General features: G+C 38.9%; 1 protein-coding gene across 1 annotated transcript in view; it reads left to right on the forward strand.

Moving 5' to 3' along the window:
* RGS5 (regulator of G protein signaling 5) overlaps positions 1-12,178 on the forward strand; it is a 183,957-nt gene extending 171,779 nt beyond the window's left edge. The window contains exon 5 of the mRNA XM_082264855.1: positions 11,837-12,178. Within this exon, the coding sequence (XP_082120981.1) occupies positions 11,837-11,998 (162 nt within the window). The 3' untranslated portion in view covers positions 11,999-12,178. The remainder of the gene's footprint in view (positions 1-11,836) is intronic.
* Positions 12,179-13,437: the final 1,259 nt, after the last annotated feature.

Here is a 13,437-nt window from a genome sequence, read left to right on the forward strand (position 1 = left end):
TGAATCCCTGCTACAGTTATCTATTAAAGGGATATGTGCTCATTTATGTGCTGGCAAATATATATTTTAAACACTTTTTAAGCATACTAATACATTTTTTTATTATTATTTTATACATTTATTAGTATGCTTATAAATTGTTTAACATATATATTTGCCAGCACATATATACAATAGCACATATCCCTTTATCATAAAATAACTGTAGCAGGGATTTGATCATACATATTGCAGCGCCATTCCCACTTCATAAGCTCCTTTTGCATATGCTAACCATTGCCTGCCATTGATTTCCACCACCGCCATCTGATTGCCTGCTACAGTGCCACTTTCCTCCCAGCCCTTACTGCTGATCAGACTGGTGTCCTGCCTTCACGCCAGTCTAATGGCCAGCTTTTCTATTTAGGATGGTGAATGGGGAGGTCAGTAAACATGCCTCTCATGTTTACCAATCTTTTTCAGTTTGTAAATGAACAGGAAAGAACTCAGTACTGAGCACTTCCATATGCAATAGGTACTGCTGGGCAACAGGAGAATAGGCGACAGATGACCCTGTTTCTCCAATCTTTTTCTCTATCACAAAGCCAAAACATCAAGGGTTGTTTAGACCCCAGATATTTCTCCAAAGATAACCTGTCAAAATCAATATACATACTGTCACCAATGGACTTGCCATCCCCTGATTTTGGTATCCAAGTAAACAAAAAATGTTTTTAATTATAACAGATTTAATTATATATTATGCTCATCACTTTACAAAAAATCACAGTTTAAAATGTGCACATATTTATTTATGACCTTAATAAAGTTTTATCCTCTAGATCAGCCTTTCTCAACTAGGGTTCCTCCAGAGTTTTCTAAGGGTTCTTTGAGCAATGAGCGATTTTTGCCTCTCAAATAAGGTCCCACTGACACCAATGATCTTTCTAGCTATCTGTCACAGAGCCACTGAGAGCCTGAGCTGGGCGCTCCCACCCCTCCATAGCTCAGCGCTCCTGTGAGTGCAGGGGGCGGGAGCAGAGCAGAGAGCCGCGACTGACAGTCAGTGATCAGCAGTATTAGATCACTCGGTTCTCAGTGTCAGAGCTGGCGGGGGACAGATGCAGCATTGGACCGATGCTGCATCCACCTAGGTAAATATGAATCTCAAATAAATAAATAAATAAATAAAGTCCACACTTGTAGCATCTGTGTATCCATCATAGGACCAAGAATAGCTACAGATTCAGGTCTGGTCACTGCACTCTGCAACAGAACTGACAAAAGACCTGTGCTCAAATACAAATAGCTATATATATATATTCTACAACGTCGTACATGTTAACACAAAAACGTTCTCAATTAACCCTCTGCACACTGCTTGCTAAAGACTCTTACATACTTCTGTCAACTCTTGCATACAAGATGAAATTCATACTTATTTTCCAATGTAAGAAAAAAAGAAAACTGTTGCAGATATAAAGAGCAGGCACCTAGATATACTACATCAGCATGCAAATCCTGCTATTAAAACTAAATGCAAGTTTTTTCTAACAAGCAAAGGCACTGCCTGAAGGGGTTAAAGCTTGCCCACTCCACCTTTCTCTTATACATTCCTATTGGCCAATAGGGCTACCCATCATAGTGATAGGACAATATGAATATAATAAAAGGTGTTGAATGGCCGTAACTACAGCCATAAAACCACCGGGGGGTTGGGACTTTAAAGGCAGTATTGTATTTGGCAAAGACAGATAATCAAGATTCACGACAGTTAAAATACATAAATTTTATTGTGGATTGTACAAAATATAGAATACATTTGACATAAATCATAAATCCGACAAAGAAGTGTCAATGATTAAAATCACATATATAGTTTTGACATCATATAGATACTCTGAACCAAGAGATATATTGGGGTCACCGGGGTCCTACATGTTTTGCCATTTCCGTAGGCTTCATCAGGGACCATGGACCCTGATGAAGCCTACGGAAATGGGTGCCGTAGGCTTGAAGCCGTAGGCTTCATCAGGGACCAGGGACCAAAGGTCCCTGATGAAGCCTACGGAAATGGCGAAACATGTAGGACCCCGGTGACCCCAATATATATCTTGGTTCAGAGTATCTATATGATGTCAAAACTATATATGTGATTTTAATCATTGACACTTCTTTGTCGGATTTATGATTTATGTCAAATGTATTCTATATTTTGTACAATCCACAATAAAATTTATGTATTTTAACTGTCGTGAATCTTGATTATCTGTCTTTGCCAAATACAATACTGCCTTTAAAGTCCCAACCCCCTGGTGGTTTTATGGCTGTAGTTAAGGCCATTCAACACCTTTTATTATACTAGTATTGCACTAGGGATGTGGTGGTGATTGTTGGCGAACGGTGAACCAGTGTCGGTCTTCCAACCCTTTTTTCTCGCTAGGACAATATGAATGTTGGGGGTGGGCAGAAAACTAGAGGTGCTAGATTTTTTTCTGTCAGAATGGCTTAGCATTTGACAGTAACAGTATGGTATTATAGTCTGCTCCTGGTTATTCTTGGCCATTAAAACTGCAATCTTTTTTATTTTATGACAGAGTCTCTTTAGTCTCTTTAAAATAATTCTTTTAACAATTCAGTTATTGAAATGTCCAATCAGCAATCCTCTTTAATTGTCTGAGATGGCTTGATTGGGTCATCTTGAAGTAGAATATATATACGTTTTCCTGAATTAACAGTTGACAATGTTATATTTTTTATTCTAATGCTTTCTGCTTTGTTGCTAAAAATAGAGTATTTATGGGTGTTATTGTAATTTTCTAGAAAGCATACTTTCTGCTCGGTTGTCATCCTTTATGCTTGACTTAATTGTAAACAATAGAACAAACTGAGCATTTTGTAAATGTCTTAATGAATATATATAAACCTGTCTGTGAATATATTGAGTTCACAGATATATTTTTTTTCTGTTATAAATGTCAGAAATGTTTTACAGCCTTATGGATAAAATACAGTACTTATGAGTATTACTGTAGCAATTTAGGAAACCTCCTACTCAGTTATAATTTATTCATATTTGGGTGGCTATACTAGCGTCTACATTTTTGTATCTACTGGTGATTTGTATCAGGTTTGATGGAGAGTTTCACTCTAATAAAAAATATAATAATTTGCTATACTAAATTAAAGTGTACTATAGGTCAGTTACAGGTAAGTTAAAATGTAACCACGTATCAGTAAACTTGATATTCTAATGGGCCATACACACTATAAGATTTTCTGAAGACTTTTTCCTTTAGACTTACCAAAACCATATAATATGAGGTCAAACCTAAACACTTTCAATTTGTATGCAATCTGGCAGGCCCCTGCACTACATAGAAAAGGTAAATCTGAAGGAAAAAGTCTTCAGAAAATCTTATAGTGCGTATGGCCCTTAAGACAGCCAGTAAAATACTAAACTCTGTAAATAGAATTATCTATATCAATAATTAGCATACATAGGGAATTTTTAGATGTCTGTTGTACTCCTTGGATTTTTAAAATAATATACAACATTGTATAAAAGGGATTTTAGATAGGGTAATAAAGATATACAGTATGACTGGGAGGTGGGATATGAGGCTACCAATCCTATCTTGCAAAGGTTTCTTTGCCCCAAAAAAGCAGGAACCCTGTGAGTCTGGTCAGGCTATACTTATAAAACCCCAATTCCAAAATAAAGTTGGGTTGCTGTGTAAAATCTACTTAAAATTAATGTAAAGACTTGCAAATTTCATAAACTTATATTTTATTCACAAGAAAATGTACTATTTAAAAAAAAAAAAAAAAGGGTAACTTTGAAATTGATGGCAGCAACACGTCTCAAAAATGTTGGGACAGGACTATGTTTACCACAGTGTAGCACCCCCTCCTCTTTTAACAATGCTCTGTACACATCTGGGAACTGGGTAGACTAGTTGCTAGAGACTTGGGAGAGGAACGTTTTCCCATTTTTGCCTGATATAGGATTCTAGCTGCTCAGCAGTCCTTGATATTCTTTGTTATATTATTTGTTTCAAGATGTGGCAAATATTGGTGAAAGTTCTGGACTGCAGGCAGGCCAGTTAAGCACCCAGGCTCTTCTACTATAAAACCATGCTGTTGGCATAGATGCAGTATGTGGTTTATCATTGTCTTGCTGAAATATGAAAGGCCTTACCAGAAAAAGATGTAGTTTGAGTGGGAGCATATGTGTCTCCAAAACCTGGATATACTGTATCTTTCCGCATTAATGGTGCCTTTCCAGATGTGCAAGCTGCCCATTCCATGCATACTAATGCACCCCCGAGATGCAGGCTTTTTAACTTAGTGCTGATAACAAGCCAGAATGTCCCTCTCCTTTTTAGTCTGGAGAATGCAGCGCCCATGGTTGCCAAAAAGAATGTCAAACTTTGATTTGTCTGACCACATTACAGTTTTCCATTTTGCAACATACCATTTTAAATGAGCTTTGGCCTAGAGAAGATGGTGATGTTTCTGGATCATGTTCAGATACTGTATGTATTCTTCTTTTCATGATAGAGCTTTCTCTTGCATTTTTGGATCGTAGGGCTATCTCTGTTCACAGACAATGATTTTTGGAAGCATTTCTGAGCCAACACAGGGACATCCATCACAGAATCTTGCCTGTTTTTATGGCACTGCTGTCTGAGGGCCCAAAGATACGGGCATCCAATATTGAGTTTCAGCCTCGTCCCTTGCTTATCCTTTGATAATATTATGTACTGTAAATAATGATATTTTTAAAGTATTTGCAATTTTATGTTGAGAAACAATATTCTAAAGTTGCGGGGGGGGGGGCGTGGAGACTGCTGAGTAAGATGGCCGCGTGAATCCCCTGCTCCGCTCTGCTGCACGGTTATTCGGCCCATCCACGAGCCCCAGTACGCAGCCATTCACCCAGGAGGTGCCTGTGAGCCTGCTGAACACCCGCAGATGTCCCGCAGAAGGCGAGAGGAGCCGCATCTCCAGAAACTCTCTGGTTTCTTTACACCGGTCTGGAGAGGACTGCAACAAAATGGCGGCGGGACTCATATTCCGCGCCCGACGGATGTCCTCTAGCGGCGGCTAAATTTATCTTTCCTCACGGAGAGAGGAAGGGGAAGAGGAATCAGCAGAACAAAGTAAAACAATATCCCCGGCCACCCCGGACTGTCGCAGCCCAGCTAAACCTCGCCCACGGAGAGACATAGGCACAGATGAAACAGATTAGTGACACCTCCACAACAATAGGTGAGTGCACATCAGACCCCATTGCTACTTTTTCTACGGTAGGGCAACCCATGTTAGATGTAGTCATGAAGGACAAGCTGCTCTCCCTATGATCCTCCCTACAGGCTGACATGTTTGCATGCTTTAAACAATACGCGGCATATGTGAATTAGGAGAGAGGGTGAACCTGAAAGAAGCTATGGGTACATGTGCAGATTCATATAATAATATGGTGGATGCTCAGTCCATTCGGATGAAAAAGCCTGGTTGAAATCTAAAGTAGCGGACCTTGAGGACCACTCAAGGTGCAACAATCTGAAATTAAGAGGCGTCCCTGAGTCAATTCAGCCTTCACAGCTATCTCACTATGCACAAGACCTCTTTCATGCGGTTGTACCAACATTGTCAAACACAGATCTAACAATCAACAGAATTCACAGAATTCCAAAACCATCATTTCTTCCAGAAGAGGTCCCCCGGGATGTCCTCCTGAGGCTACACTATTTTCAAGCAAAAGAAACAATCTTATTGGCTTTCTGCAAGAAAACACATCTTCCAGAACGCGCTGCCTCCATACAGGTTCTTCTAGACCTCTCAGCGCACACCCTGCAGAGACGCAAAAATCTGATCTCTATCACCAAAGCCCTACATAACCACGACATAAATTACCAGTGGAAATATCCTGCCACCCTAAAGGCATCCCATGATGGCTCTGCTTCCTTCATCAACACTCTTCAAAAAGGTTTACGACTCCAAAAATCGGAAATGGTTCCGGAAAATCCTCCTGAATCCACACAGTCACGTCCACCGAACAGACCATCGTGGGATTGGAACAAAACAACAAACAAACACAAACCTTCCAGGGGCAACCACACCTGATGGACTGAAACACCTGAATGCCTTTAAACTGTGAGTTGCAGTCGGTATACTCTTACCTACTGTTTCGAGTTAAACCAGTTTATCCCCTTTGAATTGCAGCTTCGCTGCACCATGTTCTTAAATTAACCTTTCTTTTAACCATCACCAGTTGATCAAGGCTATACCGGATGCCCTTCCTCTGCATCTAAATTTCATACTCTTCTACCTTGCTCTACTCATAAAGTACCAAATCGTATAAGCTATACATCACATAAATGATATTCGTAACTTCCAAATGTTGGTTATTAAAGAGACCCTCTATTCTCTCCTCAGCACTGCTCTAATTACCTACCACTTTTATCCATTCTATCCATGGAACGAACTCAACAGCCTCTGCATCTACTTCAACCCTGATGCCACATAAACTGTTGTCAATCAATGCCCGGGGACCTTACCATCCAGCGAAAGGTTTCTCTTTATGGAAAGAAGCCAGCAAGTCTAACGCTTATATAGTGATTGTTCAATAAACACATTTTAAAGCATCAGAAGCTCCAAATGTCAACATAAAGACTTCCCCTTTATCTTCTCAGCAGAATACTCCACAAAAAAATTAGGTGTCTTAATTGTCATCACAAACATGGTATCATTCACTTTGCAAACTTCTGTCATAGATACTGATAGTCGGTATGTTTTATTGGTGTATGTCATTAATGGAAAGCTGTATACGATAGTGGAAGTGTATGCCCCAAACTCTAGACATGGCTCCTTCTATCGCAAACTATTTAGGTGTATTGCTAAACACAAATGTTGTAATCTTTTTGTAGTTGGGGATATGAATCTAGTTTGTAGACCCCCAACTCGATTGCACCTTCAACAGGAGGACCAGTTCATTCTCCCTTGCCAATCTGATGTTTAAAGAGGAATTATTTGATGTATCGAGATGCTTGCATGCCTCAGAAAAGATTTCACGTATTACTCACCCAGATTTGACTCATACTCCAGAATTGATCTATTCTAGTGGATAAGTGGCTACTACAACAAGTTTCCTGCTCTGACATAGCAGAGATCATGTGGTCTGACCATGCAGCTGTCTCTATCACGTTCTCAGAGCAGGACACCTGCTGTCCCACCTTGCTGTGGAGCTGTAATAACAAGTTAATCAATGACCCCACCACTAACGATATTTTCAATCGCCACTTAGAGACCTACTTTGCCTCTAACAATGTACATGATATTGATGTATTTAACGTGGACCCCCCCAACAAGGCGTATATAAGAGGGATTATGATTCAGCTATGGGCTAGAGCTAAAAAAACTTAGCTCTGCCAACTTACAAATGGTTCTATCCAATCTCCGAGAACTGAAGCGACAAAATAAAACCAACCCAAATCCCTCAGATGCCAAAAAATTACCCACACAATGCATGGAATTTCACTCCATGCTACATGACCAACATGCTCTTTTTATCAGTCACCCCAAACTAAAATACTGCTCATCCCACAACAGAGTCAGAAAGTTTCACGCATCCAGACTTAAAAACCAGAAAGCCAAATCCAAAATCTAATTTCTACACCATCCAACCACCAAACATAAGATAACCAACCCTAAACAGATTGCGGACACGTTTGTGCACTACTACGATTCCCCTTTACAACCTGACAGATGACCATTATACGGACGGAAATGGTTTTCTCTTTCTTAGAAATGCTGAACCTTCCTTTCATGTTAGAGGACCTTAACCATCCATTCTCTAACTCCGAAATACTAAAAGTTTTCAATCCATGCCAAGTTGAAAATCCCCGGGCCCAGATGGATTTTCGTGTGAATTTTATCAATTGTTTAGCTCTAAACAAGTACCCCATTTAAACTCAGTATTTTCTGCCACGGCACATAAGGCATCATTCCCACCAAAAACTTTGAAAGCGCACATCATTACCCTCCCTAAGCCCAGAAAAAGTTCAGACTTCCCTGCTAACTTTAGGCCCATATATCTGCTCAATGTAGACATTAAACTATACGCTAAACTCCTTGCGCAACGACTTAAAGGAGTACTGCCTAAACTGATACAACCTGACTAGATGGGATTCGTACCTGGATGGCAAACATCTTACGCCACAAGAAGAGTGATAAATATTGTGCACTCGGCGCAATAGACAAACACCTTCTCTGCTACTCTCTATAGACACGGAGAAGGCGTTCGACAGAATTAAATGGAACTATATGACTCTTACCTTACGCAGATTTAGGTTCCAAGGGCCAATCTTATCAGCTACCTTAGCCCTATACTCTTCACCTTCAGCCCAGGTGTATACAGAAAACATGCTTTCTAAATCTTTCTCAATATCAAACGTCACGAGGCAAGGCTGCCCATTATCTCCAATGATCTTCAAATTAATGATTGAACGCTTGGCGGAAAAAATCCCCTCAGATCCACTAGTAACAGGATTTTTCCACAATGAAAGACCCAACACAATAAATTTGTTTGCTGATGATATCATATTAATGCTAACGCGCCCTTCAACTTCATTACCCAGAGTTCATAAAATCCTGACAGAATTAAGTCTAATCTCATATTATAAAGAAAACCATTCTAAATCCCTAATTCTAAGTGTCGTCATCCCAGAGAAAATTACTCCTACCCTCAAAGATAGCCTTCCATACACTTGGACTGAAAAAGGACTGACATATCTTGGTATCACAATCACACCTTTGTGCATTTCCCTACAGGAGGCCAATTGCAACCCATTAATAACTAAACTCGATACACAGCTCAAGAAATTAGTCCAAGTTGAATTATCCTGGGTGGGTAGATTGGCAGCCTATAAAATGATGGTATTCCCCCAAATACTTTACCTATTTAGATCCCTACACACCCCTCTAAAACAAACGCACCTAAAATCCCTAAACTCTTCACTAATAACCTTCATATGGCAGGGCAAGAAAGCTTGATGCTCCCCCGCTTATCTGACTAAACATAGAAAAATAGGGGGTATGGGTATGGTTGACATACAAGACTATCACACAGCTGTGCATGCGAACCACTTGAAAAACTGGTTTAACCAATCAGCTGAACCATTATGGCTTGACATTGAAAGGCTCTCAACAAAACTCCTAACCTATGCTCCATATTCTATGCTGATGCATGGAAATTTCTTAAATTGTCCTCTCTCCCGCCTACGTCGAAAGCATCTCTATTGGCATGGAGATTAATAAAACAGCTTCCACTGCAAACCCCTAGCTATCAGAGGGTGGAACTATTGATCATAACCCTAACTCATCTTATTCAAGACATGAATATCAAGGGTTGGGCTAAAAAAGGACTGAACTTGATAAAAGATGCCACAACAAAAGGAATCCTTTACACCCCAGAGATGATTAGTAATAGGTACGATCTCCCTCACTCATCTCACTTTAACCTTCACCACATTAGTAGCTTGCTATCCACATCCCCTCCCCCGAAGATTGGAATACACTCTAGGACAACCTTTCTCAACCTTTTCAACACAGAGGAACCCTTGAAATAAATTCCTGGTCTCGGGGAACCCCTGCTAAAAATTAAAAATCTAAAACTCATGACACATTAGTGTGACAGTCAGTGGGAAGAATGCTCCTTATTATTGTCATCATTGGGAAGAATTACCCCCTTACAGATAGATAAAAGAAAAAATGGTGTCATTGGGAACTTATCTGAGAGGCAGAAATTGCCTATTTCTCAAGGAACCCCTAGCAACCTCAGGAGGAACCCTGGTTGAGAAACCCTGCTCTAAGATCTGCCAAAACTACACAAACCCATCTGAATCACCCAGAGGCACATCTCTAATATACAAATTACCACAGAATAAAATGACATTTCACAAATCGAACTCTATGCAGAAACGGGAAGCAGATTTAGACTCCATTTTCACTTTCACTGATGCCCAGTGGATCCAAGCAATAACATTCACACATACAATCATGCATTGTGTTAGTCATTGGGAACTTGCATTGAAAATCCTACATAGATGGTATCTAACCCCTTACAAACTAACAAAAATGTTCAAATAAAGTTCCTTGGATTGCTGGCATGGTTGCGGTGCCTCGGGTATCTTACTGCACATCTTTTGGACGTGCAATATTATTCGCAGCTTCTGGTGAAATATTTTCCAAATGATATCTGAGGTGACTGGTATTATCACTTCCATAAATCCTGCCCTAGTGCTACTTAACCTGGGTATTGAGAAATTTCCCACCCTTTTCAGAGGGACAATTGCCAATATTTTACTAGCAGCTAAATTAATACTAACCAGATACTGGAAACGGGATTTGGCCCCTAACTTGTCAGAAGCTGTGAGTGTTATCCAACAACACTACCTGTATGAAAAATTCCTGACCCCACATTTAAGATCCTTCCGTACATTTGAGTGTATATGGGGACCTTGGGCCTCCTGGTATCCACATCGGGACCAAGGACTCCCAATACCCCAGACTTATCTCTCTCTTTATGACTTTGTTTTACAATCACATTACATATGATGTTGATTTAACCTCTAAGTGCCTGTACCTGTATGCATGTCTGCTCGATAATACAACTAAGTATAATGTACACAATAGAATGCCACATTGGTAGAGCTAAAGGTTTACAAATGTTCCAATGCTTTTAATAGCCTTTAACAAAATATCAAGATCCATTAGGCGGCTGCGTCTGCAACTTTGAATGTTTGTATTTTAATTGAAAACCAAATAAAAACACTGAGAAAAAAAAAAAGAAAAAGAAACAGCATTTTACAGATTGGTGAGCCTCTGCCCATCTTAACCTCTGAGACACTCTGACTCTCTAAGATGCCCTATTTATTTCAAATCATGTAACTGACTTGTTGCCAACCAACCTAATTAGTTACAAAATTTTCTTCCAGCTCTTCTTGTTAGTACCACTTTGCAAGCTTTTTGTTGCCATGTCCAAACGTTTTTAGGATGCCATCAATCCCAAAATTACCCTATTTTTTCTTAAAATGGTACATTTTTTCCATTCAAAAATTTGATATGTTTTCTTTTTTCTATTGTGAATAAAATATGGGTTTATGATATTTGCAAATCATTGCATTCTGTTTGTATGTTGATTTTACACAGCATTCCATCATTTTTGGAATAGGGGTTGTATTACCAAGTGCACTATCTGTATGCTTCCCAATTATATGGAATTCTGCAGTAGTTTTACCAACACTGCTTACATACCAGACAGAGCTGGCGAGGGACCCCAGAAGAGAAGTTTCAGGACCGTTCTGTGCAATACCATTGTGCTATACCAAGTATAGCATATTTGTTATTTTAATTTTAAAAAATAGCCTTTACTAACGCTTTAGGCAATATAACCAGACCAACTCCCTGCTCCAAGCCAGTGACTGGAATTTAAAAGAGCATCCACATCAAAGGAGCTCCTCCCACTGGTCACTTTGCTCACTCATTCTATCCACATATGTGCAATGAAGCACACCTGAATGGTCCCTAGTGCTGCCCCACCCTCTCCTTCAGTTTGAGTTGTTCTGTACAAGACATAACAAGATGCTTATACAAAGAGAAATTCAGCTGTTTACAAAATGTGTGTTTTTTAATACAATTTAGAGTGAATTTGTTAGTGAAATAATTAGCAATTTATATTTGCTTGAATTAGCTATAACTAGCTGTATTTAATAGCATGCATAGATAGTTGTCAATGCCCTTTTATTTATTACAGTTACTTAACTTAAATTTTTTTTTTTTTTTTTTGCAGGTCAATATTGACCACTTCACCAAAGCAGTGACAATGAAGAACTTGGTGGAACTGTCATCCTCCAGCTTTGATTTGGCCCAGAAGAAGATTTTTGCTCTTATGGAGAAAGACTCACTGCCCAGATTCATCCGCTCAGAGATGTATCAAGAATTAGTGAAATAGCAGCATGGTAGAGCTGCCCAGCATGCAATGGTTTCCATTCACTGATGTGCTGGCCAGTGGTTTCTGCAGCTGCTTTTCCTAATGGCCTCTTTTAGTGACAATGTTATTGCCAAAATGTCCTGTGATATACAGATTATACAGCAAATAAATACTATTCAATAAAAGAGATCAATTATGAAACAGTATTTCTACAAAAACTATAACATTTTAAATAACATATAAACTTTCAGATTCCAATAATTATACAATGATTACCTTGTAGTTTAACTTAGCACCATATATTTATCAGGCATATTTCAATCCCTTTCCTTGTTCCTAAATGGCTTGCATTAAATTGATTACTAGGTTTCTATGAAAAGCCTTATATTTTGGATCTAAGGAACCAAAAAGCTAAAGAACTAAGGAATTATAAAGTAACATGAATCGAATAGTAAAATAACACACTTTAAATTGCATATAAATAATTAGTAAATTGAAGAATGTAAAAAATGTCGCTAAATAACTCTAATTAATCCATCTATATTTTTACAATTTGAGTCACTATTCCTAGTGATCTTTTTTTAATGCAATTGATTTTGGGGGGGGGGGGGGGGGGTTCAAAAGTGGGAACGTGTAATCAATTGAATCTAAACAGATTATTTGCTGTTTCTTCTGTTGTAAACTACAATCATGACAGATGGAACCTGAATGGTTGTTGTGTACAACATGAAAAATGTTCTTTCCCCCTAACTTTTATAAATGGATTCTCATGGGAAGACATCTTATACAGCATAAAATTCCATTGTTTTTTCTTAACACTTTAATTTGCAATAAATTTTCCATTATAATTTGGGACCACTGACCATAAAACATTTTTTTTTTAACTCGTATCCTTTTCTATTTCACAGTAGTAGTGGCACTGCTATACTCTAAATCATTATTCTCCTCTGCATTAATAAGCCCTTTTGACCTGCACAGAATGTCACAGTAAGTTATTTTTCTGAAGGCAATACTTACCTAAACAGGGCAGAAAGGAAGGCACTCCTAGCCCCAGGGATAAGTATAGGTAACAGTGGCATATAGTAAGGTTTTGGGAATGGGTTGAAAAGCTTACAGAAAGGTTGGATGGACAGATTAACAGGGTAAACAAACTTCTTTCAGGAAGAAGTGATAACTTATGTTGAATGGTTTTTGGACTTTGGGGTAAAGGGCTGTTTTGGTCACATTCAGCAATGTAGGTGTTCCATAATGGAAGTGAAATTACTTGAAAGGGGTTATAGGGATGTCTATTCCAGGAGGCTGGCTATAAATTTGATATCTGAGGCTGTAAAAAATGAAGGTAAGACATTGCAAATAGGAAAAATATACTTTTGTATGTACCTATAATTTGATATATTTTCTAAATAAACTTCCCAAAATGTACCTGTCACTGACCTTTTTGTTCTGTATGCACATTACTT

Source organism: Pelophylax lessonae, assembly GCF_965119305.1.
Source record: "Pelophylax lessonae genome assembly, chromosome: 8".
In the NCBI taxonomy this organism is placed as follows: Eukaryota; Metazoa; Chordata; class Amphibia; order Anura; family Ranidae; genus Pelophylax; species Pelophylax lessonae.